The sequence below is a fragment of the Bos javanicus genome, chromosome 26 (assembly GCF_032452875.1).
Source record: "Bos javanicus breed banteng chromosome 26, ARS-OSU_banteng_1.0, whole genome shotgun sequence".
Classification (NCBI taxonomy): Eukaryota; Metazoa; Chordata; class Mammalia; order Artiodactyla; family Bovidae; genus Bos; species Bos javanicus.
In genome coordinates this window covers 42,064,735-42,091,967 of record NC_083893.1, presented here as the reverse complement: position 1 = coordinate 42,091,967, position 27,233 = coordinate 42,064,735, and the positions used below count along the sequence as shown (strand labels likewise).

The 27,233-nt window shown below is 41.5% G+C and overlaps 1 protein-coding gene and 1 long non-coding RNA gene across 3 annotated transcripts; one reads left to right on the top strand and one right to left on the bottom strand.

Moving 5' to 3' along the window:
- Nucleotides 1-406: 406 nt before the first annotated feature.
- On the bottom strand, nucleotides 407-27,215 carry C26H10orf88 (chromosome 26 C10orf88 homolog). Of its 2 annotated transcripts, XM_061403786.1 has the most exons (9): nucleotides 26,901-27,215; nucleotides 26,006-26,209; nucleotides 25,125-25,197; nucleotides 21,941-22,147; nucleotides 13,427-13,881; nucleotides 2,896-9,110; nucleotides 2,721-2,755; nucleotides 1,830-1,950; nucleotides 407-708 (listed from the first exon to the last, which is right to left on the bottom strand). In XM_061403786.1, exons 1-6 carry the CDS (start codon nucleotides 27,062-27,064, stop codon nucleotides 8,876-8,878), a joined length of 1,338 nt encoding a protein of 445 aa, XP_061259770.1. In that variant the 5' UTR covers nucleotides 27,065-27,215; the 3' UTR covers nucleotides 407-708; nucleotides 1,830-1,950; nucleotides 2,721-2,755; nucleotides 2,896-8,875. The 2 variants fall into 2 exon arrangements, with proteins under 2 accessions (XP_061259770.1, XP_061259769.1); XM_061403785.1 differs by having other exon boundaries at nucleotides 2,721-9,110.
- On the top strand, nucleotides 592-2,840 carry LOC133239516 (uncharacterized). Its single transcript, XR_009733860.1, has 2 exons — nucleotides 592-675; nucleotides 2,573-2,840. It is a non-coding gene; the product is annotated as an uncharacterized LOC133239516 (long non-coding RNA).
- Nucleotides 27,216-27,233: the final 18 nt, after the last annotated feature.

The window sequence follows — 27,233 nt, the reverse complement described above, 5'->3', positions numbered from 1 at the left end:
ACTTTTCATGTTATTAAAAATGCTCTAGTTTGCAAGTGCTTTTCATGTCCTATCCAACTCTATTAGGATTCTCCAGAGAAGCAGAATAGGATATTTGTTGTTGTTTAGTTGCTAAGTTGTGTCTGACTCTGCAACCCCATGGACCGTAGCCCGCCAGGCTCCTCTGTCCATGGGATTTCCTAGGCAAGAATACTGGAGTGTGTTGTTATCTCCTTCTCCAGAGGATCTTCCTGACCCAGCAATCGAACCTGAGTCTCCTGCTAGGCAAATGGATTCTTTACCACTGAGCCACCTGGGAAGCCTAGAACATAAATGCTATGTAAAATTAAATACTAAACACTGACATAAAGTCAGTACATCTTATGTTACATGGTATGGAAATAAGAAAGAAAACATATTTGCTTACTATATGTAAATACAACATATTCATAACAAATAAGGAGGAAATATTCACGACAGAGTCCTTGTTTCTGTAACTAGTCAGATGGTGGCAGTGGGTATTTATAACCACCTTCTATTACTCATTCTGTGTTGAGTCCCTTGTTTATGTCACAGAAGCACGATGTCAGGGGATCAAAGTTGGCAGGCAAGTTACATTCTTCACAGCACTGGAAGCTGGGGTAAGACTCGGGGGTGGAGGTTGCAGCCTCGGTGACCTTATCTTGATCACTACAGGTAATGGTCGTAGCAATGGGTGTCTTTGCAGCACTTAAGAAAAGACATACACAGAGCATAGGATTAGAATTTTTCTTCTCAGTCCACCTGTTACAATTGTCGGGGGGAGATCTGGAAAATTTGGGCCTGGAACCAATCAAACCCATGACACCAGCCCGAGATGAAAGCAGCTCTGCCCTCATCCCAAGTTCCTGTCCAACCCCTTCCTCTCTTAAGAGTGCCAGAAACGTAAGATCAGGTTCCAGCAAATGAGGGAGAGTGAGCTGCAAGTTCGGGTCACCCAGGTGATCACTGCAGGTCCGCCAAGTGCAGAGCACAACCTGGGAGGGTGCTGAGTCCGCCGCCCCCGGGTGCTGGGGGTTACCTTCCTGCTCACAGGCTGAACTTCCCTAGAATGGAAACACGGCTGCTGGTTTTTTTTGTTTTTTTTTAATGTATTCTCCCCACTTATCACATAAAGAATCTGAGACATGGAGAAGCACAGTGCCTTGATTAAACACATACAAGTAGAGGAGGAGCTGGAAATAAAAACCGGGTCATTCAAAGCTTGAGGCAGGACTCTGTTCAACAAACATGCTGCCTCCTTGGAACGTTAATGCGTGGGAACACCACTGCTTCTGACGACCAGTCTCACCCATATTTGAAGGCTCCTTTCCCCCAAATTTAACACTCCCTTTTCAGATCTACACTCCCTGGTGAGGCAAACCCCAGGATCTTCACACAACTCAGCTTCCCCAGGGTCTTACAGGCCCATCCCACTGTGCGCAGAACCAAGGACCCACTGACAGCTCCCCAACTCAGGTGGGGGGAACACCAGCTCAGCCCATCCTCTGAGTGAGCAGAGACAGACTCAGTCATGCCATCTTCAGTCTGCAATCCTATGGAATCAACCCGCTGAGGGTAAGGGAGGGCAAGGGATGGCAAAGCAGTGCAGACCCAGCAGCTGAGAACATTCTCCTTGTGAGCTCACAGCCCCAGACCAGAAGGGGTAGAAAGCCAGATTCTACCCTCCCCGCCTCAGTCCTCTCAAACCCTCCTGCTGTTCCTGACCTCACCTAGGGTGCAGCCACAGGGCCGGGGATGACCCCGCTCAAGCACGGAGCTGCAGGATCCCATGTGAGGGGGTGTTAGCCCCTCTTACCCACATCACTCACTTTAACGTGTTGGCTACTTTGTAGTAAAGACCGATGACGACACCTATGAGCACGAAAGCTGTAATCAGTAAGGCGCTCCCAATGGCGATCATGATCTCGAGGTCAAACATCTCTCACACACCTGGGCAGAGAAGTGTGAGCCGTGAGTGTGAGTGTGAGTGTGAGCTCCCGCCCCCTCCCCCGCCTCCCAGTCACTTAGCAACCACAGTATGCTTCCTTCAGAGGGGGGACACAGAACCCAAACCACAGAGCCTTCCTTATGCATGGAAACATGAATCTTCCCAGAAGCCTAGCATCCCAAAGTGGTCCAGGTTGGGTGAAGGGTTTATTCATGGATGAAAAAGGACTGAAAGACGAAGTCCAGAGGGAACGCAATCAACAGAAAACTTGAGAAGAGTCTTTTCCTTTCACAGGCAGTAACATGCAGCTGTCCGTCGAAAACAAGCCCGCACTTGAGCAAAGGGCTTTACTCCCAACCACCCGGGTCTCATGAAATATGTTTACTGATAAGAGTCAGGATTGGCCCCTTGCTGTCCAGCAAATTTAAAAATACTATTTTATGGGAATGACTCAGGGAAAGACTGTTTCAAAACATTAGGCTGTGTAATAAAATACACAAACCCGTTTTATAAGTGATTATATCTTACGGAAAAGGTTTTCAATTCTCCCACTGACAAGTGTCACGCCATCTCATGGTTTCAGGAGATTCACGGAGAGTTTTTTTCCTCATTCTGTCTCTACAGGAGACAAGAGGCCTTACTGCTCTTTTCCGCTATTCTCCCAGGAAATCGTTTGCCTGGAATAAGCAATTTGCTTAACCTAACACAATGAAATTTGGGACCAGTGAGTCAGGAAAGAAGCATAAACAACTCTACTGCTAAACATACTTACTACAGTTAAATCCTCTAGATCTGGATGAAGTCCAACTGGAAAAAAAAAATTTTTTTTTTAAATAACACCAAAAAGCCCTGCAGGGAACAGGATATTTTATCAAACCTGTAATTTGAGAAAGAGAGATCGAATCATCCCCGTTAGAGGACTTAAGATGCAAGGTTGAAGAGCTCACTTGAGAAGCCCAGCCTCTCTCCAGCTCCGGTCCTATGATCCCTATTGGGCCACGGCCTGTGTGACATCAACTCTGGACACCAGCTCTTCCATGGAGTTCTGAATTCTGTTCCATGTGTAGGTATATTTTAGCCCCCATGAAACAGAAAGATCATTTTCAATCACTTAATTCTAAGTCTTTACCTTTTCAGGTCATATGTCCCTTACAATAATTTTCAGGTTTTGACTGGTAATCAAAAGCAGGTTTAAAATTTCAGTGAAAAAAATAAACAGAAACGTGGGGAGCTGAAAAACACTCTTACACTGAAGAGTGTGATTATTGAAGACTTTATGTTACAATAAAATTTTATTGTTACCACACAATAAAATGATGCGGAGGCATTTACTAGGATTCAAGCATATGTTCATTGACATTGGAAGATTTTCATACAAGTTAAAAGGATGACAAATCAAAGCTGAATAGGATACCTGTTCTGTCAAGTGTATAAAGCTACTTGTACCCGGCCAGTCTAGTAACATGAAAAGTGGAGACTCTGGGTGCCGTTTTGTTTTTACTTGATTTTAGGCATGAGGGATCTTAGTTCCTCCAACCAGGCCTCGAACCCATGCCCTCTGCAGTGGAAGCGTGGAGCTTTAGCCAGTGGACCATCAGGGAAGTCCCTCCAGGTGCTATTTTGATCTATTTTTTCGGTGATACCGGGGCTCCCAAGCCCCCAGCAGTGCTGCTTGAAAGAACTGGAGATCCCCCAGCTAGAGCCATGGGTGCATCTAGGTGGGAGAAGGAGTCTCTGGCCCATGGGGGCAAAGGTGACTGTTATGGTGGGATCCCCTCTGGGTTGCCAACTGGCACACCATCAGTGGAGGGGAGTCTCATGACCAGGGAGTGAGCAGAGCTTGTCTCCTAGCTACAGCTGTCGGGGGGCTCCTGCACTGTCCACCTTACCACTGGTGCTGGGCTAGCCTGGGCTTGTCAGCAGGACTCACATTAAATTCAGGGGGAATCAACCCATGGGTTCTGTACCTTTGCAGTCTTGGGGAGTCTGACCTCCATGGGCACAGAGAACAGAGGATGGAAACAAGAGAAGGAAAGGAGTCCTGGATTCCAGGCCCTTTCCCTCCATTTACTTGATAGAATGGTTGGCAAAGTAGTTCAGCTCTCTGAGCCTGTTTTGTCTCAAATATGAAAAGATAACAAACACTGTGTGGTCTGACGGTGGTGGTGGCTGTTAATGTGTGAGAGGTTTCGGTGCAGACAGACGTATCAATACTTTGTAAACTGTGATGCTGTTGTGAGCAGCTGACGCCTTTGATGGTGGCTCTGATCCAGCCACAGATGTGTTCTGTTTCTGAGCTTGATCCAGATGCAAAGTGTGGAAGTGAAAAGATTGATCTGATGCAACCTTCACCAGGTTCTCTGCTGGGCCCCACCACATAGATTCTGATTCATTGATTTGGGGGTAAAAGCTGAATTTGCCTTTCAACCAGTTCCCAGGTGAGGCTGATGGGATGGCTCTGGGCCGAGCTGTTCCAGCTCAGCCCATCATCTAATGAGAACCCTAAGAGCTTCTGAAAGGCCCCTGTTCAGGGACTGCTTCTCCCTCTGGTGTGATTCCTTAGAATGGGTTGGGCTGTAGAACCTGCACGATTAACAAGTTCCCCAGCTGATTCTGGCAAAGCCTGCAGAACTAGTGAGTAGCAACTGACTTAACTCATCAGACAGTCAGATGTTACGTGGTTCTACTGATCCATGCACAGCACCCAAAGCAGGATGCCAGGAAATCCTGCAAGTGAGGCCAGGAACAAAGCTCTACTCTGGTCTTCTTCCCAAGGCTCAGGGTAATCAGGTCACCCTCCTGCTTGAGCTGCTGCTAACTTGGTGCTAAAGATCTGCAGTGAAGCAGTGATGGTTTTCCTGAGCCAGACCCAGGCTACTACCTTTTCAAGCCTTTCCTCTATCTGACATGCGTCATATGCTTGAGTCAACCTAAACTGCTTTCAGTTCAGTTCAGTCCCTCAGTTGTGTCCGACTCCTTGTGACCCCATGGAAAGCCGCATGCCAAGAATCTGTCCATCACCAATTCCCGGAGCTTACCCAAACTCATGTCCATTGAGTTGGTGATGCCATCCAACCATCTCATCCTCTGTCACCCCCTTCTCCTCCCACCTTCAATCTTTCCCAGCATCAGGGTCTTTTCATATGAGTCAGCACTTCACATCAGGTGGCCAAAGTATTGGAGTTTCAGCTTCAGCATCAGTCCTTCCAATGAATAGTCAGGACTGATTTCCTTTAGGATGGACTGGTTGGATCTCCTTGCAGTCCTAGGGACTCTCAAAAGTCTTCTCCAACACCACAGTTCAAAAGCATCAGTTCTTCGGCGCTCAGCTTTCTTTAGAGTCCAACTCTCACATCCATATATGACTACTGGAAAAACCATAGCCTTGACTAGATGGACCTTTGTTGGCAAAGTAATGTCTCTGCTTTTTAATATGCTGTCTAGGTTGGTCATAACTTTCCTTCCAAGGAGTAAGTGTCTTTTAATTTCATGGCTGCAGTCACCATCTGCAGTCATTTTGGAGCTCCCCAAAAATAAAATTTGCCACAAGTCTGCTACTGTTTCCAGTTTCCCCATCTATTTGGCCATGAAGTCATGAGAAACGCTGGACTAGAAGAAACACAAGCTGGAATCAAGAGTGCCGGGAGAAATATCAATAACCTCAGATATGCAGATGACACCACTCTTATGGAAGAAAGTGAAGAGGAAATAATAAGCCTCTTGATGAAAGTGAAAGTGGAGAGTGAAAAAGTTGGCTTAAAGCTCAACATTCAGAAAACGAAGATCATGGCATCCGGTCCCATCACTTCATGGGAAATAGATGGGGAAACAGTGGAAACAGTGTCAGACTTTATTTTTCTGGGCTCCAAAATCACTGCAGATGGTGACTGCAGCCATGAAATTAAAAGATGCTTACTCCTTGGAAGGAAAGTTATGACCAACCTAGATAGCATATTCAAAAGCAGAGACATTACTTTGCCAACAAAGGTCCGTCTAGTCAAGGCTATGGTTTTTCCTGTGGTCATGTGTGGATGTGAGTTGGACTGTGAAGAAGGCTGAGCGCCGAAGAATTGATGCTTTTGAACTGTGGTGTTGGAGAAGACTCTTGAGAGTCCCTTGGACTGCAAGGAGATCCAACCAGTCCATTCTGAAGGAGATCAGCCCTGGGATTTCTTTAGAGGGAATGATGCTAAAGCTGAAACTCCAGTACTTTGGCCACCTCATGTGAAGAGTTGACTCATTGGAAAAGACTCTGATGCTGGGAGGGATTGGGGGCAGGAGGAGAAGGGGACGACAGAGGATGAGATGGCTGGATGGCATCATTGACTCAATGGACGGGAGTCTGAGTGAACTCCGGGAGTTGGTGATGGACAGGGAGGCCTGGCATGCTGTGATTCATGGGGTCGCAAAGAGTCGGACACAACTGAGCGACTGATCTGATCTGATCTGATCTGATGGGACCGGATGCCATGATTTTAGTTTTCTGAATGTTGAGCTTTAAGCCAACTTTGTCCCCCTAAGAAGAGCCTTAAGTGTTGTCTCTAGGTTTCACTTGTCCAGCCACTTGCTGAGGAATGGAGAGAGCACCTGAGCTGAGCTTTGGACAGTAGTGTGACTGTGATGAGGGCAGGGAGAGGTGGGGGGTCAGTGTGCAGGACTGGGGCCAATAGCCCAAGGGGGCTTGGGAAGAAGGGACAGGCTGGAACAGCAGGTCACATGGTGGTGGTGGCTGGTGCGCCTGGAAAGCTACGCTGGGGCTGAGTGAGGAAGCGCCGCCAGTGAGCCTCTCGACTCTTCACGACAAGTCATGTGGCAGCAGCATGCAAGTACACTCTCTGTCCTTCCCCTAAACGGCTGAAAATCCAGTGATGACAGAGGTATGGAAACCTTTATATGTCACCATAGGAAAGATGGAGGTGAAACAATCCTCAAAGGGGAGGCAGTGTGGAAATTAAAATACATAACCTGTCTCCTGATCTCATTTTTGATCACCCACACATCCCATGCCGCCACCTCTAACTGCCGTGGCTACCCTGACATGGGTGCATCTGCCAACCCTCATTGTCCAGAATGGACTTACCAGCTGTGCCACCTACAAGTGGAGAAAAGTTACGAGAAAAAATAAGACTTTAATAGAGATTTTGTACATACTGTGGGTCTGCTCCTCCCGTTTGAGCAAATCCAGGCAGTATTTCCTTAGGCAATAATGACTGTAACAAAGCAATTACATATACACATGTATAGAAATTTATAAATATAAGAAAATCAATACCTATGATCCCTGGTTTGGGAAGATCCCCCTGGAGTAGGAAATGGCACCCCACTCCAGTATTCTTGCCTAGAAAATTCCATGAGCTGAGGGACCTAGTGGGGCTACAGTCCATGGGGCCACAAAGAGTCAGACACAACTGAGCGACTAAACACACACATGAATCTCTAATACATTTAAAATGCAATTTAGGTCTTTATTAACATGAAAAAAATTTAAAAATGGAAGATTAGGAATTAAAGCTCATCTGAATTATATATAATCATAAATATTGTATTTAATTATTTTATAAAACACAGCATATGTGTTCTAGTTATATTAAGCAATTTGTGAATCAAAAAATAGACCACAATTATCAGAAGCTGTGTAAACTATTAATGAGAGGTTCAACTTTAAGTGAGACGCATTTCTCTTATGCGCTAAAAGAAATGCCATCTAATGGCTACATAGGTTGTTAATAAATTAGGAAAAGACTGGTAAAAGTTATATATTGTACAATCCTACTCCGGGAGATGGTGAAGGACAGGGAAGCCTGGCATGCTACAGTTCATGGGGTCACAAAGAGTCAGACACAACTTAGCGACTGAACAACAACCTCATGTCCCTAACTTCAGAGTGATTTATAAATGAATAAACTTTATATTAGTTCTCACTTCAAAGAAATAAATTCATCAAAATACTAAATGAGTGTAAACCATCCTTTTTGTTTTAGGTGAAAACATTTAATTTCCAGAGTGAATTCATTTATTTTTTAGAGGCAAATATATCACCTAACAACACATATATGATAGGTATAGTTTCTGAAAATTAAGTCTGCCAGAGAGAAGTGTAATCTCCTTGATTTATGTGCCTTAATGCTTCAATGCAGAATCTCAGCATTTCATACATTAAACAGAAATGGGCTCTGGAAAGAAGAGCCTGTATCAGTTCCGAAAAGCAGAGAGTTTCTTCTGCTTCCTGGGTTGACTGAGATAAAACAAGATGACTTCTCTCATTTTACACCAAACACTGAATCTGAAAGTAATAAGCCTAACAAAGAATAGGTCAGTTCTAATTATTACTTTTCCATCCACAGCTACAATGTGACAGAACACAAAATTAACAGCCCCAATGTAAACCAGTTTTACACATGCCAAACATCACATTTAAGTTTTTATCTGAAATAAACAATAAAAAAGGTAACATGGTGATTTGAAATTAAAGGTTGCAAGTCTTAAGTACCCAGTTTTATAAGAATAATTAATTAGAAAAAGAAAAAATATTACTTACTATTCTAAGCACTTTATATACCCCTAAACATAAGGTCTTTGTAAAAATTACAAGAGTACTCCAATCAAACACATATATAGTACAAACTAATGAAATGCTTTAGAAATCCTTAAAAAAGTCTGAACATCTGAGCAACCCAGAAGTGTATGTGAATTTCTTACAAAAGTGAAAAATATGGGAAACAAGAATAATTTATGGCCCTACCACATTAAATCTTAGTGTACAGTACCAGATATACAGTAACAGTACAGTAAAAAGACACTGAGGTCACTTTATGCAAATAAACAGCGATCCGCAAATGACATTAAATAGTTGCTTTAACTCTTGGCGGTTTGGTTTTATAATAAATATGTAATAAATAGCTGTAGTACTTTGTACATGTTGAGTGCTTATCTTTCTCCATTTGAAAGTCCTTCTCCAGAGTCATAATGTCGTAGAGGCATCCCAGAGGGTGGGGAGTTAGGACGCTGCAGCAAGTCCATTAACAAAGCCATCTTATTATCTATGTGCTCCTGGAGTTTATATATTCGCTGATCAATGTAGTCTGTAAGTTTCTTTTCCATCAGTTCCAAATTTTTAGAAAGAATCTTTTCCAAGTAGGAACAAATGGATTGCTCTTCGAGTCTAGAAGTAAATTTAAATATTAATGTAACAATTTTCCTTAATATTTAACAAAAACAACCAAACTGCAGTACAATAAAGTAGCCACAACTTTGAAATTTGTCTCCATAACTATATTCTGTCTCCTTGCAACATATTTCCAACACATACCCAGCAGGGGACCACAACACTGAATGCCCAAAGCCTTCTTATTTCTTTAATTCATTAAACATTTAAGCACAAAGTGAAGTGAGAGTATAAAAATGAAGATGATGGAACTTCTACCCTCAAAGAATAGATCATTAGATAGAAAGGGTCTTTTTCTATTTTGAGCTCCAAATCTAAAGTCATCTTGTGAATTTTTTTAAGGTCTTCTACGTACTTCCCTAAGCAATGGTACAACTGAAATAGTTGTGTATTTGTTTTTTTTTTTAATCCACACCACCTTACTAAATCACTAGAAGCTTCTATGAACAACTGTGTACAGGCTTTTATGTGGACAGATATTTTCTTTTCTCTGGAATGAATGCCCAGGAGCATGACTGCTGAGGCACATGGTACCTAAATACGCTTAGTTATTAGAAACTGCCAGAGTATTTTTTAGAGTGGCTGTAGCATTTTACATCTCCATGAGTAATGTATGAGAGGTCCTGGTTCTCCACATCCTCATCAGAATTTGGTATTGTCACCATTTTACACTTTTTATTTCAGCCATTTGAATAACCGTGGAGGGTATCATGTGGTTTTAATGTGCCTTTCCTTAATAGCCACGAGGTCAATAGCACATCTTTTCATGTGCTTATTTGCTTTTGTATATCCTCTCTGGTAAAATGTCTCTCTCTGTCTTTTGCCCATGTGCTAGCTGGACTTTTTAATTTTGAGTTTTAAGAGCCCTTTCTGTATTTTAGATGTAAGTCATTTATTGGACTTGTGATTTGCAAATTTTTTCCCAGTTTGGAATTCGTATCTTATTCCACTTCACAGAGTCTTTTTTTTTTAATTCTTTTTTATTTATTTTGGTTGTGCTAGGTCTTTGTTGCTGCATGGGCTTTTCTCTCTAGTTGTGCCGAGCTCCTCCCTAGCTGTGGTATGCAGGATTCTCAGTGCAGTGGCTTCTAGGGCACTGGGGCTTCAGCAGTTGTGGCTCCCGAGCTCTAGAGCACAGACTCAATAGATGTGGTACACAGGCTCAGTTGCCCCGCGGCATGTGGGATCTTGGCAGATTAGGGATCAAACCCTTGTCTCCTGCACTGGCAGGTGGATTTTTTACCACTGAGCCACTGGGAAGCCCCCAGAGTCTTTCACAGAGCAAAATTTTGCATTTTCATGTGGTTCAATATATTTTCAATTATCCTGCTTTTTGTGTCATATCTAAGAAATCTCGTCTAGGTTCCCAATCTCGTCTAGGAGGTTCTGCCTCCTATGGATTATTAGAAAACTTTCATAGCTTCATGTTTTACACGTACAGCTCTGATCCATTTTGAGTGAAGTTTTGTATAAGGTACGAGGTTTGGGTCATAGTTCACTTTTTGCTCTTTGGATATCCATCTGCTCCAGCACCATGAGTCAGAAAGACTCTTTCTTCTTCCTTTACTGAACTGCTGTTGCACCTCTGTCAAAACTCAGTTGAGCTCACCTGTGTGGGTCTACCTCTGAACCCTCTACTGGGCTCCACTGACCCCTGTGTCTGCCCCTCCGCCATCACTGCCCTGTCTTGATACTCTCGCTGTAGAAGACTCGTCACTGGAAGAGGGACTCCTCCCACTTCATCCTTCTTTCTCAAGGTTGTCTTAGCTATTTTTCCTCTTTTGCTTTTCATAGAATTTTTAAAATAATCCTATGTCTACAAAATATTGTGAAATTTTAGTATGTATTGCATTAAATCTTCATATCAATGGGGAGAACTGACAACTTTACTGTTAAAAACTGAATTTGTAATTTAACAGTCTCTGAGAAAGAAATATCCAGGCCCAGCTGGTTGCACTGAGGACTCCTATCAATACCAAACACCTTAAGAAGAGATAATGCCAGTTGTACACAAGCTCTTTTAAGATGTGGAACTCATATTATGAGGCCAGTATTATCCTCACAGGAAAAACCAAAGACAGGACAAGAAAATTACAGACCAGTACCTCTAATAAATTAGATGCAAGAATACTCAACAAAATATTAGCAAATCAGATCCAACATTGTATAAAAATTACAGCCCACAACTAAGTGGGATTTACTCTAGGTATGCAAGGTAGGTTTAAGTTTTGAAATTAACGTAATTCACCATAAGAACAGACTACAGAAGAAAATTCATGATCATATAAATGGCCATAGGAAAAATATTTGACAGAAACCTATTCATGATGAAAGAAATTCTCTGATAATTAGGAAGTAAGGAAGTCTAAAGTATTAAAGTAATTTAATACTTTTAAAGTATTAGGTTGGTGCACAAGTAATTGCAGTTTTGCATTGTTGAAACCTGCTGTTTGATAATGGAATACATTCTTATTCCACTTCAAAATGGAAAATAAAGCAGTAGGGACAACTCCCAACGTCAACAACACAGCTGGTCTAGGAACTCCTGAGGAATATATGGTGCAGTGGGGATTCAAGAAGTTTTGCAAAGGAAACAAGAGCCTTGAAGATGAAGAGCACAGTGGCCGGCCACAGAAGTTGACAATGACCAACTGAGACCAATCACTGAAGCTGATCCTCATACAACTACCCAAGAAAGTTGCCTCAGAACTCAACGTCAACAATTCTATGATCATTTGACATTTGAAGCAAATTGGAAAGGTGAGAAAGCTGGATAAGTGCTTGCCTTGTGAGCTGCCCAAAAACAAAAAAAAATGGTTTGAAGTATCATCTTCTCTTACTGCATGTAATGATAACAAACCATTTCTTGATTGGATTGTGACATGATGAAAAGTGGATTTTATAAGACAACCAGTGATGACCAGCTCAGTGGCTGGATTGAGAAGCAGCTCCAAATCACTTCCCATTGCCAAACTTGCACCAAAAAAAGGTCATCGTCACTCCTGGTGGTCTGCTGCCCATCTGATCCACTACAGCTTTCCCAATCCAAGCAAAACCATTACATCTGATTGCTCAGCAAATTGATGAGGTGCACCGAAAACTGCAACCCCTGCAGCCAGTACGGGTCACCAGAAAGGGCCCAATTCTCCTCCTCGACAACACCTGAGTGCACATCACACAACCGATGCCTCAAAAGCTGTACAAACTGGGCTACAAAGTTTTGCCTATCTGCCATATTCACTTGACCTCTTGCCAACCGACTACCACTTCAAGCATCTCAATGGCTTTTTGCAGGGAAAATGCTTCCACAACCAGCAAGAGGCAGAAAATGCTTTCCAAGAGTTTGTTGGATCCAGAGGCACAGATTTTTACACTACAGGAATAAACAAACTTATTTCTAGTTGGTAAAAATATGTTGATTGTAGTGGTTCCTACTCTGACTAATAAAGATGTATTTGAGCTTAGTTATAATGATTTAAAATTCACGGTCCAAAAACCACAATTAAGTTTGCACCAACCTAATATTAAAGTAATTTAAAGACTACTGTTATCTTTCCTTGTCCTTCTCAAGTAAGAACCACTTTTTTGTTTCAATAACTTATTAAACTCCTCAAACTGAATGCTATTGGAACATTAAAAAAAAATTCAACCAACAGAACTACCTCATTTTATACGTAATAAAAGTATAATTTCAAAGATTGAAATAGTTAACTCAAATAGTTAAGCCAGGACTATGATTAGAGTCCTGAATTCCAGTGCAATATTTGGACACATTCCATTTATATAAAGGATGGGGAACATACTAAATAGCTGCCACTTAGTCAGAGCAGGACTGGGAAAAATTGGAATTATGAAACCAGAGGATAAGAGGCTGTATACTATAAATAATTAGCTGAAAACTGTTGGGATGACTCCAAAATTAGCCTGGTCACACATGATCTACAAGGAAAATCCACTGCAATGGCTCACTTCATACAATCAGGCAAACAGTGTGCACATCATGGCTACCACAGCTCCTCTCCCTTCATACAGGTAACTCTCTACGCCGACCCTTGTCTGCTGCTTATACTCCTCCCACCAAAGGCCTGAGAAGTGCTCGGCACCTCCAATTTACACACTTCTTTCAAAGCAACACATTCTACTCTGCAGAATATTTCTTTCTTCTACGTGTGTCAATGGTGAAATGTCAAAGCTCCCACAGTTCTCTCCGCAAACAAGTTCAGGCAGAAGCTACTGAAACAAACCTCTTTCCCCCACCTGCCTCTGCACCCTCCCCCACACCCCATCTCGACCACATGGGTCTAAACACTTACGTGACACCCCCGGCGCCTCCGCCAGGCTTGGTGATGCTGTCCTGCCACTTGGTGCCGGGTCCCACCCGGAGATGGCTCACCTGGCCACACAAATTCTGCAGAAAAGGCAGCAACTCGGAGTTAGGTATGTGTGAGCTGTCACCTGCTTTCTTTGATAAGAAAGAAGATACTGCATTCTTCAGATCATTCTCAAGAATAGAACGGCTTTGTGGCACAATTTTACACTCTTGGAGGCTGCTCATACTTCCTCCACCAGCTGGCTGCAGACTCTTCTCAGTGGTAGCCTCCGAGTCTTCAGTCACGTTTCCAGATGTCAATCCAGTTCTGAAAGGAAAAGGTGTGCAGGATGACTTGTCGAAGGCTCCCGGAGTAGACGAGGACGGCAGCCCCATCACGTGCTTGTGTCCCGTGTTTCCCAGGATCGACTGGAGCTGCTCTCCGATGGCAACACAATTCTAAGGAAGGCAGATGAGGAAAGAGCAGGAACATTAATGATAGTGACAGCTAACTCTGGAGTGACCTCGAGTCAGGCAAGGTGCCTTCTTCCATCTGAGCCTCAGAACGTTCACGTGGAGCAGGCCACAGCCACTGTCCCAGTATTGAGTTGAGGAGAAAAGACTAAAGCTAACTCGGCCAAGGTAACACGGTCATTGGTGGCAGAACTAGGACTGGAACCCCGGACACCCAGCTCCAGAGTCAGGACTTCTAGTCATTTCAGTGTAGTTTTGCTAAGGAAAATCTTCAAGTAAATACAAGCATACTTAGTAAAATTGCACAGGCATATTTTAATGTTTCTACTACAAAGCCCTCCTTAAGCTATGGTATTTTCTAATGAGTCACAATAATTGACAATTTTCCTAGAATTAAAAATCATCTGCGTACTGTCACAAATGTAGGCCACCCTAAAGAAATACAGTTTGTTTTCACTGGAAGATAGACTAGATAGTTACTTGCTTAAAGTTTGATGTTATACTTATATACTTAAAAGTCTGCATTTTTTTTTTTTTAACATTTTCAGTGATTGAAATGAGGTAGCTACCTTTTGGCCATGTCTGCTGTAATAATTTATAGGGTAATGATTATGTTTTGTGGCCTCAACTCAACCAGCTAGGCTATATTCGTTCCTGAGAAGACCGGCTCACATCTGATAGGAGGTTACACGGTCTCCTACAGGGAGGCATACTCTTGCTATGTTCTTCAATTTTTCCACAAGAGAAAAGCAAAACTACCTCTAGCCTAGCTAACTGTTACATTTTATGGTGCCATCCTAAATTCTAAACCCAGATCTCTACTAGAGATACTTATCAGGGAATATCATCTCACAGTGATATTATTGTTCAATACCTTGTATGAGAGACTAAGAAAAGTATTATTCAAGATTAGGTGAAGACACTCAGTCCATATATTTTCTGGATATTTGAAAAATGATTCTTGGATTAAGTGAGCCTCAAACTTACTCATTCAACAAATATTTTCCAGAAATCTACTCTGTGTTAGGTACTGTTTCAGGCCCTGGAAATAAGCCAGTGAATAAAAAAAGAAAATCACTGATGTGTGGACAGTACAATCTAGGCAGCAGGGAGAGATAGACAACAAAGAAAGAAAGAAATCCTGTGGATGGAGACGGTGATACTTTAGGGAAAATACAACAGGACATACGAATAATGAGAGCCAGGGAAGTTGGTATGTGGGAGCAATAGGGCCCCAAGGAACTTCTACTGAACTGCCCAGTGGAGAAACTCCCTTTATAACAAAATTTTATCTTCTTCTATTGAATGCAAGTTTTAAGTAAATATTAAATTATTTCTAAAGAATGATTATATACAATCATACTTATAAAATTTAAAAATTAGACCACTCTCCTTTGGTGAAAAGAAGCTTTACTCAATCATAAAGGCAAAATTCGATTATTTTTGGTGGTAGCATAATTTTGATACTACAAGAAAACTTTATGATAAAAAATTGAAAATTCTACAAAATTGCAATTACATAAACAGTGGACTTAATGTCAAAACTGTAAATGACAATTTGCCAGAAATTTTAATTAGAAAAATATAAATGCAATTAAGGCATCTGCTATATGAATTTTTCTTTTCTGATATAATATTATTTCAAGAAATTCACTGATCATAAAAATTAGTCATATTCTTCTAGAGAAAAGCTCTTAAGGTGACTTTTTACTTTGTATTAAATGTTGAGAAATTCACAGGTTAGTCTATACGACAGTGCAGTAAATGAACTAACTTTAGATGCTGGTGGCTATCCTACTTCTTTTGTTTGCCTTTATTCAATTCTTAATTTTCTTGAGCTGTCATATGTTGCCTTGCAAGGGACATCAAACCTTTTTTAAAGTAGGCAGAAAAATATGTATAAAATGATTCATATGAACTGATTGTTTAGGGCACATGTCATATGCTATTAACATGTGCGAAAAAACATACAGCAGGCTAAAAATCATGAAAGCATTTATGTAGAATTGTGTCCATATACTTATACATGTATATTTAATTTCATATATGTATACATATACTCCAAGATTTCTGAAAAATTTTTTATGAACATCTTGTAGGATTTCTGAAGATCATCTTTAGTTTTTTTAATTATAAAGAATGTGCGTGTATAAGTATCACTTTGAAAAAGCAAGAAAAAATATCTTATTTTTTTAAAGATGTAAAAGGTAAACAATAAAAATCTTGAATAACTGAATATGTTTTCTTTGAGAAAATATATTTTCTCACAGCTTTCACTCAGATAACTTTAAATGACAATCATATACCAGGAATTTAGAGACAGAATTCCCACTCAATTATTCTAAACTGCTTAAGCAAAAACAATCAGCACATCTGAACTTCAAAACAAAAAAGTAAGAAATCACTTTAATAAAATTTTTCACAAGGCACAGGCAAAACAGGGAGAGGCCGGTAAGCTGCTCTCAGATCCTTCCTTTCCCCTTCTGGACAAGCCCTGCCCCAATTAACACATGAAGGTTCTAAAGAGTATGTGTCTTCACACCCCTTCCACAGGAGGAGGGGTTCTGATTATGAAACATTTTTACTTTATACTCAACAGATAGTTACAGAGCTCATGAGACACTTTACATCTTATCACCCAACCTGGTGGCTCAGACAGTAAAGAATCTGCCTGCAATGTGGGAGACCTGTGTTCTATCCCTCGGTGGGAAAGATCCCCTGGAGGAGGAAATGGAAACTCACTTCAGCATTCCTGCCTGGAGAATCCCATAGACAGAGGAGCCTGGAGGGCTATAGTCCTCGAGATGGCAAAGAGGTGGACATGACTGAGTAACTAAACACTTTCACCTTATCATTATTCAAATCGACTCCCTGAAGATCTCTGAGGAGTACTTGTTGATAATCTGAAGGGCATATATATTATGTACTTACCTGGAGCCATAAACAAGACAGCCAGGTCCTATTTGCATGAAGTTTATATATGAGTGAGATAAACAGAACAATACATGAAAACAAAAATAGTCAAGAAAGCTCTGATGAAAATATGATAGAGATTTGGAGGAAGAGGCTAATTATTTTAAACAGGGTGGTTAGGGACAGTATCGCTCAAGATGGAACATTTAAGATGAGGCTGAAAGAACAAGAAAAGGGCAGACTTGCTAAGATCGAGAAGAGGGGATTCTGGCCAAAGAGAACAGTTAAGAGTGCAGAGGTCCTGAGGTGGGAGCACAGGTGGATATCTGGGGAACACACACCTCAGAATGTCCAGAGACGAGCATCTGAGGAGATGTGACAGGAGATGGTGTTGAGGAGGGAACGACGGCCCAGATCTGAGATGAGAGGGTGAGGAATCTGGATTAACTCTGGGGTGAGGGGAAGCAGTTCGGGGACATTACACAGGGGAAGTCGAGTCTGATGGACCCTCTGAGATCATCCTGGTTGCTCTGTGGAGAGGGAGCACTGGAGCAGGAGCATCTGTTAGGAACCTCCTGAGCTGTGCAGGTGAGATCACTGTACCAGAGAACGAAGAGGATGGACTCTGTTCTTTTGGAAGCTCTCCATTCTGAGGTTTCCAAGATCATCACCAGCTCTCCTGTTCTCCTAAGTCTGCCCGTCCCTCCAATGAAAGAAAGAAAGAAAGTCGCTCAGTCGTGTCCGACTCTTTGCGACCCCATTGACTGTAGCCTATCAGGCTCTTCTATCCATGGGATTTTCCAGGCAAGAATACTGGAGCGGGTTGCCATTTCCTTCTCCAAGGGATCTCCCCGACCCAGGGATTGAACCCGGTCTCCTGTATTGTAGGCAGACGCTTTACCATCTGAGCCACCAGGGAAGTCCCTCCAGTGATACTCCTATTAAATTAATATTGGCAAATCTCACAGAAGTTATCTGATTTTTTAATTTGTTCTTGTTTTAAAGTTTCACACCTAAAATTCAATACTTCCAAATTAAACTCCTTTTTCCCCAAGTCACTCCCTCTGTTGTGTTCCATGTGTATTATTAGTATCAGCATCTTCAAAACTTTTAGTTTCTCACTGGATTGTTTTTCTCCCACAAAATTCATACTAAGTTATGGTCAAGTCCCACCAGTACCACTGTTGTAGCATCTCACAGCCCAGCACCAGGTTCCTCCTTCAAGTTTAGGCCCTCTTTAACCTTCATCTGGATGAGAAATAACAGATGTTTTCCATCTTGCAGCCTCACTTCCTGCTGACCCATCTTTACATGTAATCAGTTCAGTTCAGTCGCTCAGTCATGTCTGACTCTTTGTGACCCCATGGAGCAAGCACGCCAGGCCTCCCTGGACATCACCAACTCCTGGAGTTTACCCAAACTCATGTCCATTGACTTGGTGATGCCATCCAACCATCTCCTCCTCTGCTGTCCCCTTCTCCTTCTGCCTTCAATCTTTCAAATGAGTCAGCTCTTTGTATCAGGTGGCAACTATTGGAGTTTCAGCTTCACCTCAGTCCTTTCAATGGACACTCAGGACTGATCTCCTTTAGGATGGACTGGTGGATCTCCTTGCAGTCCAAGGGACTCTCAAGAGTCTTCTCCAACACCACAGTTTAAAAGCATCAGTTCTTCGGTGCTCAGGTTTCTTTATAGTCCAACTCTCACATCCATACATGACTACTGGAAAAACCATAGCCTTGACTAGACTGACCTTTGTTGGCAAAGTAATGTCGCTGCTTCTTAATATGCTAAGCTGGTCATAACTTAGGAGTAAGCGTCTTTTAATTTCATGGCTGCAGTCACCATCTGCAGTGATTTTGGAGCCCCAAAAAATAAAGTCATCCACTGTTTCCATTGTTTCCCCATCTATTTTCCATGAAGTGATGGGACCAGATGCCATGATCTTCGTTTTCTGAATGTTGAGCTTTTAAGCCAACTTTTTCACTCTCCTCTTTCACTTTCATATAGGCTCTTTAGTTCTTCTTCACTTTCTGCCATAAGAGTGGTGTCATCTGCATATCTGAGCTTATTGATATTTTTCCCAGCAATCTTGATTCCAGCTTGTGCTTCTTCCAGTCCAGCGTTTCTCATGATGTACTCTGCATAGAAGTTAAATAAGCAGGGTGACAATATACAGCTTGGATGTACTCCTTTTCCTATTTGGAACCAGTCTGTTGTTTCATGTCCAGTTCTAACTGTTGCTTCCTAACCTGCATACAAATTTCTCAAGAGGCAGGTCAGGTGGTCTGGTATTCCCAACTCTTTCAGAATTTTCCAGTTTGTTGTGATCCACACAGTCAAAAGCTTTGGCATAGTCAATAAAGCAGAAATAGATGTTTTTCTGGAACTCTCTTGCTTTTTCCTTGATCAAGCGGATGTTGGCAATTTGATCTCTGGTTCCTCTCCCTTTTCTAAAACCAGCTTGAACATCTGGAAGTTCACAGTTCATGTATTGCTGAAGCCTGGCTTGGAGAATTTTGAGCATTACTTTACTAGCGTGTGAGACGAGTGCAATTGTGCGGTACTTTGAGTATTCTTTGGCATTGCCTTTCTTTGGGATTGGAATGAAAACTGACCTTTTCCAGTCCTGTGGGCACTGCTGAGTTTTCCAAATTTGTTGGCATATTGAGTGCAGCACTTTCACAGGATCATCTTTTAGGATTTGAAATAGCTCAGCTGGAAGTCCATCACCTCCACTAGCTTTGTTCATAGCAATGCTTCCTAAGGCCCACCTGACTTCATATTCTAGGATGTCTGGCTCTAGGTGAGTGATCACACCATCGTGATTATCTGGGTCATGAAGATCTTTTTTGTACAGTTCTTCAGTGTATTCTAGCTACCCCTTCTTAATACCTTCTGCTTCTGTTAGGTCCACACCATTTCTGTCCTTTATTGAGCCCATCTTTGCATGAAATATTCCCTTGGTATCTCTAATTTTCTTGAAGAAATCTCTAGCCTTTCCCCTTCTATTGTTTTCTTCTATTTCTTTGCACTGATCACTGAGGAAGGCTTTCTTATCTCTCCTTGCTATTCTTTGGAACTCTGCATTCAAATGGGTATATCTTTCCTTTTCTCATTTGCTTTTCACTTCTCTTCTTTTCACAGTTATTTGTAAGGCCTCCTCAGATAGCCATTTTGCTTTTTTGCATTTTTTTTCTTGGGGATGGTCTTGCTCCCTGTCTCGTGTACAATGTCACAAACCTCCGTCCATAGTTCATCAGGCACTCTGACTATCAGATCTAGTCCCTTAAATGTATTTCCCACTTCCACTGTATAATCATAAGGGATTTGATTTAGTTCATACCTGAATGGTTAGTGGTTTTCCCCACTTTCTTCAATTTAAGTCTGAATTTGGCAATAAGGAGCTCATGATCTGAGTCACAGTCAGCTCCCGCTCTTGGTTTTGCTGACTATAAAGAGCTTCTCCATCTTTGGCTGCAAAGAATATAATCAATCTGATTTCAGTGTTGGCCATCTGGTGATGTCCATGTGTATAGCCTTCTCTTGTGCTGTTGGAAGAGGGTGTTTGCTATGACCAGTGCCTTCTCTTGGCAAAACTCAATTAGCCTTTGCCCTGTTTCATCGTGTACTCCAAGGCCAAATGTGCCTGTTACTCCAGGTGTTTCTTGACTTCCTACCTTTGCATTCTAGTCCCCTATAATGAAAAGGACATCTTTTTTGGGTGATAGTTCCAAAGGACTTGTAGGTCTTCATAGAACCATTCAGCTTCTTCAGCGTTACTGTTCGGGGCATAAACTTGGATTACCGTGATACTGAATGATTTGCCTTGGAAATGAACAAGGGTCATTCTTTCGTTTGTGAGATTGCATCCAAATAGTGCCTTTTGGACTCTTTTGTTGACCATAATGGCTACTCCATTTCTTCTAAGGGATTCTTGCCCACCGTAGTAGATATAATGGTCATCTGAGTTAAATTTATCTATTTGAGTCCATCTTAGTTCTCTGATTCCTAAAATGTCGACGTTCACTCTTGCCATCTCCTGTTTGACCACTTTCTAATTTGCCTTGATTCATGGACCTAACATTCCAGGTTCCTATGCAATATTGCTCTTTACAGAATCAGACCCTGCTTCTATCACCAGTCATATCCACAAGTGGGCGTAGTTTTTGCTTTGGCTCTGTTTCTTCATTCTTTCTGGAGTTATTTCTCCACTGATATCCAGTAGTATATGTTCATTTTTCAGTATTCTATCTTTTTGCCTTTCCATACTATTCATGGGTTTCTCAAGGCAAGAATACTGAAGTGGTTTGCCATTCTCTTCTCCAGTGGACCACATTTTGTCATGCAAAGCTAAAAGACACCCACAAACTTTATAACAGCATTCAAAATCCTCTATGATCCAGCCCCAGTTCACCTGAAGCTTCTCCTATCATATCTTCACTCCAGAGAAATGAACTTCTATTCCATTCCTAGCTACATCCTACTCCTTCCAGCACTGAAGATTTAATCTGAACTATTCTCTCTTAAGTTGCATCTCTCCAAATTCACTTGCTTAATCCCACCCTTTCTCTTTAAAGGCCCAGATAAAATGCCACTTTCTTTAATAACCCTTTCCTAGTCTTTCTCACAGAGAAGGCAATGGCACCCCACTCCAGTGTTCTTGCCTGGAGCATCCCAAGAACGGGGGAGCCTGGTGGGCTGCTGTCTACGGGGTCGCACAGAGTCAGACACAATTGAAGCGACTTAGCAGCAGCAGCCATCAGTGTTTCTCAACATTCCCCACTTACATGCCCTGAGTTCTCTATTAAGTCTATAGAAATCCTTACAGACAGGCTGTAGACTAATTCACCTTAGAACTTTTTTAAGTAATCGAAACAGTGCATTATTTATGAAAAAGGGGCTAAGTAAATGCTTGCTGAATGAATGAGCTAGAGAATTCACAGAAAATTGTGAAGTCTGAAAAACCATTTTTTTGGCAAGCTGCAATTTTTACATAAGTCAGTAAAGATAACAGGGAAATCAATAATAAAAGCTAAAAGGAAAAAATTTATGTCACCACATGTTGTAATAAAGTGCTATCATTTAAAGAATTGTAATGGTTTCTGGAAAGAAACCCATTCCTACTCACCTGCTGCTGGAATCTCACCATATTCATCAACTGCTGAGCTCCAGGTGATAACTTTGACCCCATGGACTCCATGATGGTTTGGACCCTCTCCAGGTCTATCCTTGATCCTAGAGTGGGAGAGCCTGCTGAAGAATGTGCCGAGACTTGCCTTACGTGTACCACAACTTTACTGATGAACACACAGTTCTTTTCACCAAAGGAGAGCAGCTATTATAACACAAAAGACCAGGAAAATTAATAATGGTAATAAAAACAACCATTGTTTAAGGTCATTTCTTGTCAATACTGAAGTATCACTGAAGCATTCAAAAGTCTAAAAATTAACCTCAAGTACATTTTAAAGTTTCTCTAGTCATAGAAAAAAGCTATAAAGAACTACATCAACTTTAAAAAGTCTTTTTGTAACTAAAAAAATTAAGTGTAAATAATGTTTTACTTAATAGTTTAAAAAAAAAAAGAATTAAAGATAAACTATTCCAATCTGAGTCCTTAACATACTGAAATTTGTCATAATATTATGTGATATTACATAAGACTCACTAGAAGCCCATGCAAAGTGTTGGCTGATAGTTAATACAGTTCAGTATTTTAGAATTTAGAATAAATTCTAAAGGAATTCTAACAGAATGTCCAGATGACTTAAGAGAGCTCAATAGTTTGCACATAGAAAAGATGAGTTCACAATGATTTTCTAATTTGTCAAGAGAGTAAATAAAGGTCAATCTTTGAGCCTAGTTCTTCTGACTTCTTTCCCAGGAGCTTTTCCAGTGCTTTATGCTGCCTCATTGTGTTCATGCTTCTAAATCAAGATGTTTCCTGTGTGCTGTAGGACTGCACAGTAGCAAGTAAAGTAAATTAAAGTCGCTCAATCATGTCCACTCTCTGCGACCCCATAGACTGTAGCCTACCAGGATTCTCCATCCATGGGATTTTCCAGGCAAGAATACTGGAGTGGGTTGCTATTTCCTTCTCCAGGAGATCTTCCTGACCCAGGGACTGAACCCGGGTCTCCTGCATTGTAGGCAGATGCTTTACTGTCTAAGCCACCAGGGAAGTTCAAAGTGGAATGCAAACAGGATTTAGAATCAGACAGACCTGAACTCAGTGAGGGCTGTGTCTGGGTGACCCTGGGCAGATGCCAAACTTGAGTCAGGGGTAAAATCAGTTCACATAGTTGTTATAAGGATTGTGTGTTACAATGTCCAGTGTATATCACTGAGTGAGTGCTCAAAGATACACATCAGTAACTATCATTTAACTTTCGTATACTATTAAAGGTACTAATGGCCCAGAAAAGGCCTTCATACAAACCCAAAGATTTTCCTAAATGAAACTCTCTGCACTCCGAGGTACTTCCACAGCACAGTTACAAATCCCTTTCACCCTCAGAGACAACAAACCCATACATCACACAAAGACACAGGTGAATACAGGTCCATGATCTAAAAAGTGTTGCACCAAAGATGCAACTGTCATCAGCAAGTGAGTAAATACCTTATGAAATGTATACACCCACATTTCAACTTCCATGTTATTCCTGTTCTGTTTTTTAATCCCCAAACCTTTCTCAGGAGCGAATGTAGTGCCTATTTTCCACACTGAATCAACCTATTATCTGTCTTGCCCACCATAATATTAGTAATGTGATGGCTTCATTCCAATTTATTTCATAACTGTTAATTCCTAAATGTCAAGTACCATAGCTGTCATTAATAGGCATTCCAATATGTGTGGATGAATGAATCCCTTAAACAATTTTAGAAGCTATTAGTATATACACCTAAACAACATCTTTGCTCTTCTGTAATAATTAGCACTTCATGGGATAATAAGTAATAATAATCACTTCATGGGAAATAGAGGGGGAAACAGTGGAAACAGTGTCAGACTTTATTTTTTGGGGCTCCAAAATCACTGCAGATGGTGATTGCAGCCATGAAATTAAAAGACGCTTACTCCTTGGAAGGAAAGTTATGACCAACCTAGACAGCATATTCAAAAGCAGAGACATTACTTTGCCAACAAAGGTCCTTCTAGTCAAGGCTATGGTTTTTCCAGTGGTCATGTATGGATGTGAGAGTTGGACTGTGAAGAAAGCTGAGCCCCGAAGAATTGATGCTTTTGAACTGTGGTGTTGGAGAAGATTCTTGAGAGTCCCTTGGACTGCAAGGAGATCCAACCAGTCCATTCTAAAGGAGCTCAGTCCTGGGTGTTCTTTGGAAGGAATGATACTGAAACTCCAGTACCTTGGCCACTTCAGGCGAAGAGTTGAATCATTGGAAAAGACTCTGATGCTGGAAGGGATTGGGGGCAGGAGGAAAAGGGGACGACAGAGGATGAGATGGCTGGATGGCATCACTGACTCGATGGACGTGAGTCTGAGTGAACTCCGGGAGTTGGTGATGGACAGGGAGGCCGGGCGTGCTGCAATTCATGGGGTTGCAAAGAGTCGGACATGACTGAGCAACTGAACTGAACTGAATAATCAGCATAGAATTTTAGAGATAAAAATAATCAATTCAATAATTTATTTTCTTCAGTTCCCTAATATTACCCATAAAGTAGGTCCAAACAAAAATGAAGAAACTGGCTCAAGATTACTCTGCTAGTCAGCAGAAGAGCCTACTTAATAGCCAGGGCTTATGGTTTTGAGCTCTATACCCTTTCCCTACACCCGATGACATCAGTAAACTTCACTTTAACAATATTGTTCATGCTGAAGACAACAGTCCAATTCTCTTCAACTTTGTGTTACCCTTGTCTGAAAGTTCTCTAATTATATTTTATCTTTCTAAATATTTGGGGGCCAAAACTGCATGTGCTTTTTTTCGACACCTAAGTTTCATAAAAAGGTAATAAATCTTTTAAACTTACATATTCAAGTAAATAAACTATAACTTAGTTAAAAATTTTCTTTTTTTAATCACAGTTTTTGAAGGCTTAAAAGTAAAATACCACTGTATTATCAACAGTACATGTCATGACATAGCAATGTAATAAATGTTCAAATTTTAAAAGACAAATGCATATTAGAAAATAAATTTTTTTTACAGTTTACTAATATTTCTGAACTAGAACTAGAGACCAAGTTGAATTATTTTACCAAATCAACAGAAAGTAAGTGTATATATAGTAGAAAAACAACTATAGTTTTCAAATTAGTTAAAATTTAGGAATGACTTACCTTTATTTTACAAGCATGTGTGGGAGACTCCAATTTTAGATATTTTTTGTAGAAAGTAATCTTTTCATGTTCACTAAAAATAAAAAAAATTATAAAAAATTTCATACATTATCATTTATAATAGTTACATTTAAAAATAAAGGTTTCCAGGACAATATTTAAATCCTGAAATTCAGTTTTCCTGGTGAGACATAAACAGTTTGAATTTCCTGTGGAGTTGAACTGGATATAAAAACACTAACTGCCAGTTACTAGCTACATGCAAAAATTAAATTATACCCACTGTATAACCATGCACAGGGCACACCATAAAGCTCAAGAATATATCCATTATATACAACATGCACGGTTCACATTTTGATTCATATTAAGCAACGATTAAGACAGAATCTTCCTAAGAAATTGGGGGGAAAAATCAAAAAGTATAATAATGGGTTAAGTATGCTGGTATGGCAGTCTTAAATTTATGCACTATTTGTAAAGGGTTTCCTACAGGAAAATGTTCAAAGTTCTAGACTGATAAAACAAATTAATTTTTGGAAAACAGAGCCTTGTAAGTTAAATAAAACAAATGTGAAACACTTACCAGAGTTTCATTCTAATAAAACTCTTCCACTAACTAGCTATGATATTTTATTCATTTATTTCAACTTCCCTCTCTTCCATTAGCTCTCCATTTCCACATTTATAAAAACAACTAGGCTGCTCTAGACTGTCTTTAAGATCCCTAAAGGCCTAAACTTCTACGTCTGCTGGTATGTTTTTATCTTCTCTCTCCTAGTATTTAGCACCAATGTCAGAGAATCAACAAATACTGTAAAAGCTCAAGAAAATAAAACACTACTTCAGAAGAACACTTCCACATTCATTAAGTCACAAACCTGTTATCCAGAACATTACAAACATTCTTGCCCCTACTGGTTCCACAGTACTCCTCTCCTAAGTACACTTCCATATTTCTTGCTGAACTTAAAATGCCAATAGAAACGATTTCTTCACCTCCATGAGGGTCACATCTCAAGTAAAGGAAGCAGGGGTTTTCATCTTGGTTGTTCAGGTTCCTTTTCAAAGTCACCTGATCCTGGCTGAAAAGAAAATGAAGAATATACCTATAGTTCTCTGAACATTCTCATTAATCCACTTACTGGGCCACAGGGTTGACATATTATCCAATTCACTTAGGTCTGCATTTGGAGTCCAAGTGCATTCCAAAACACTGACCAAATGAATGCTCAATAAAGAAATCATGACGAAACGATGCTTTAGACGAGGGTCTCCACTATTTTCCCTTGACTTCTATCTACATTGTATGCGACTTCCTGTTACTGCCTGAATAGTTAAGTGAAATAAATGACAAATGTGTGCCATTTTCAAAATCAAGCTTATGAAGATTTTCGACATTTGGATTTTTTAATGCCTGTTTTGGTAGATAGGAAGTTTTTGTTTCAGGATAAGAGGCCGGTTCTGATCCCGACAAGGGGCCTCAGGAGCCGACGAGATGGACTCAAGGGGGATGTGTGTCTCCGGCTCACCTGCCCCCTCGCCCCCAACATTCCCATCCGAGTCCCCTCAGCTTTCCCGCGGACGCCCCTCTGTCCTCCCGCCACCCGGGCCCGGCCCTTTCGCCCTCGCCGCCCGCACAGCCCCGTCACCCGCTCGGCTCCCGCATTTCGGGCGCAGACCCTCTCCCCTCAGGGTCCCGGTCTTCCCTCGCGGCTCCCCCAGGAGCGCGGCTGTGTCCCTGAGCACAACCCAGTTCCCGCCGGCCCAGCGCACCCAGAGGCGGGCGGCGCCAGCAGCTCCTCCCAGTCGGCGTCCCGGGCGCCGAGACCAGCCCGGATGAGACGGAGACTCTGGGCTAAGGCTCCGCACTCGGCATCCCAGGAAGAGGCCAGGGTCGGGCGCCGGGTCAGTGGCCCGTGTACGGTCTCGGTCTCCATTCGGCCACCTACGGACCAGGCCGGCTCCGGAACCTCTCTTTATAGCTCTTTAATTTTCTCCAGACCAAGGAAGGTTAAGGGCAACTTCCGGCTCGGCCGGCGGCAAACCTGACAGCCACGGCTTCCCTGCGGCGTCGGGAAGAGACCAGCTACCGTAAACACGCATGCG

What these genes read in the sequence shown, in the direction of transcription:
- C26H10orf88 (XM_061403785.1), bottom strand. Translation starts at nt 27,064, where the DNA reads ATGGAGACCGAGACCGTACACGGGCCACTGACCCGGCGCCCGACCCTG. An exon ending in TGGTGAGATTCCAGCAGCAG is followed by an intron (nt 13,882 to 21,940) that starts GTGAGTAGGAAT and finishes TGCCTTCCTTAG; the next exon opens with AATTGTGTTGCCATCGGAGA. An exon ending in GGAGGCGCCGGGGGTGTCAC is followed by an intron (nt 9,111 to 13,426) that starts GTAAGTGTTTAG and finishes ATTTACTTCTAG; the next exon opens with ACTCGAAGAGCAATCCATTT.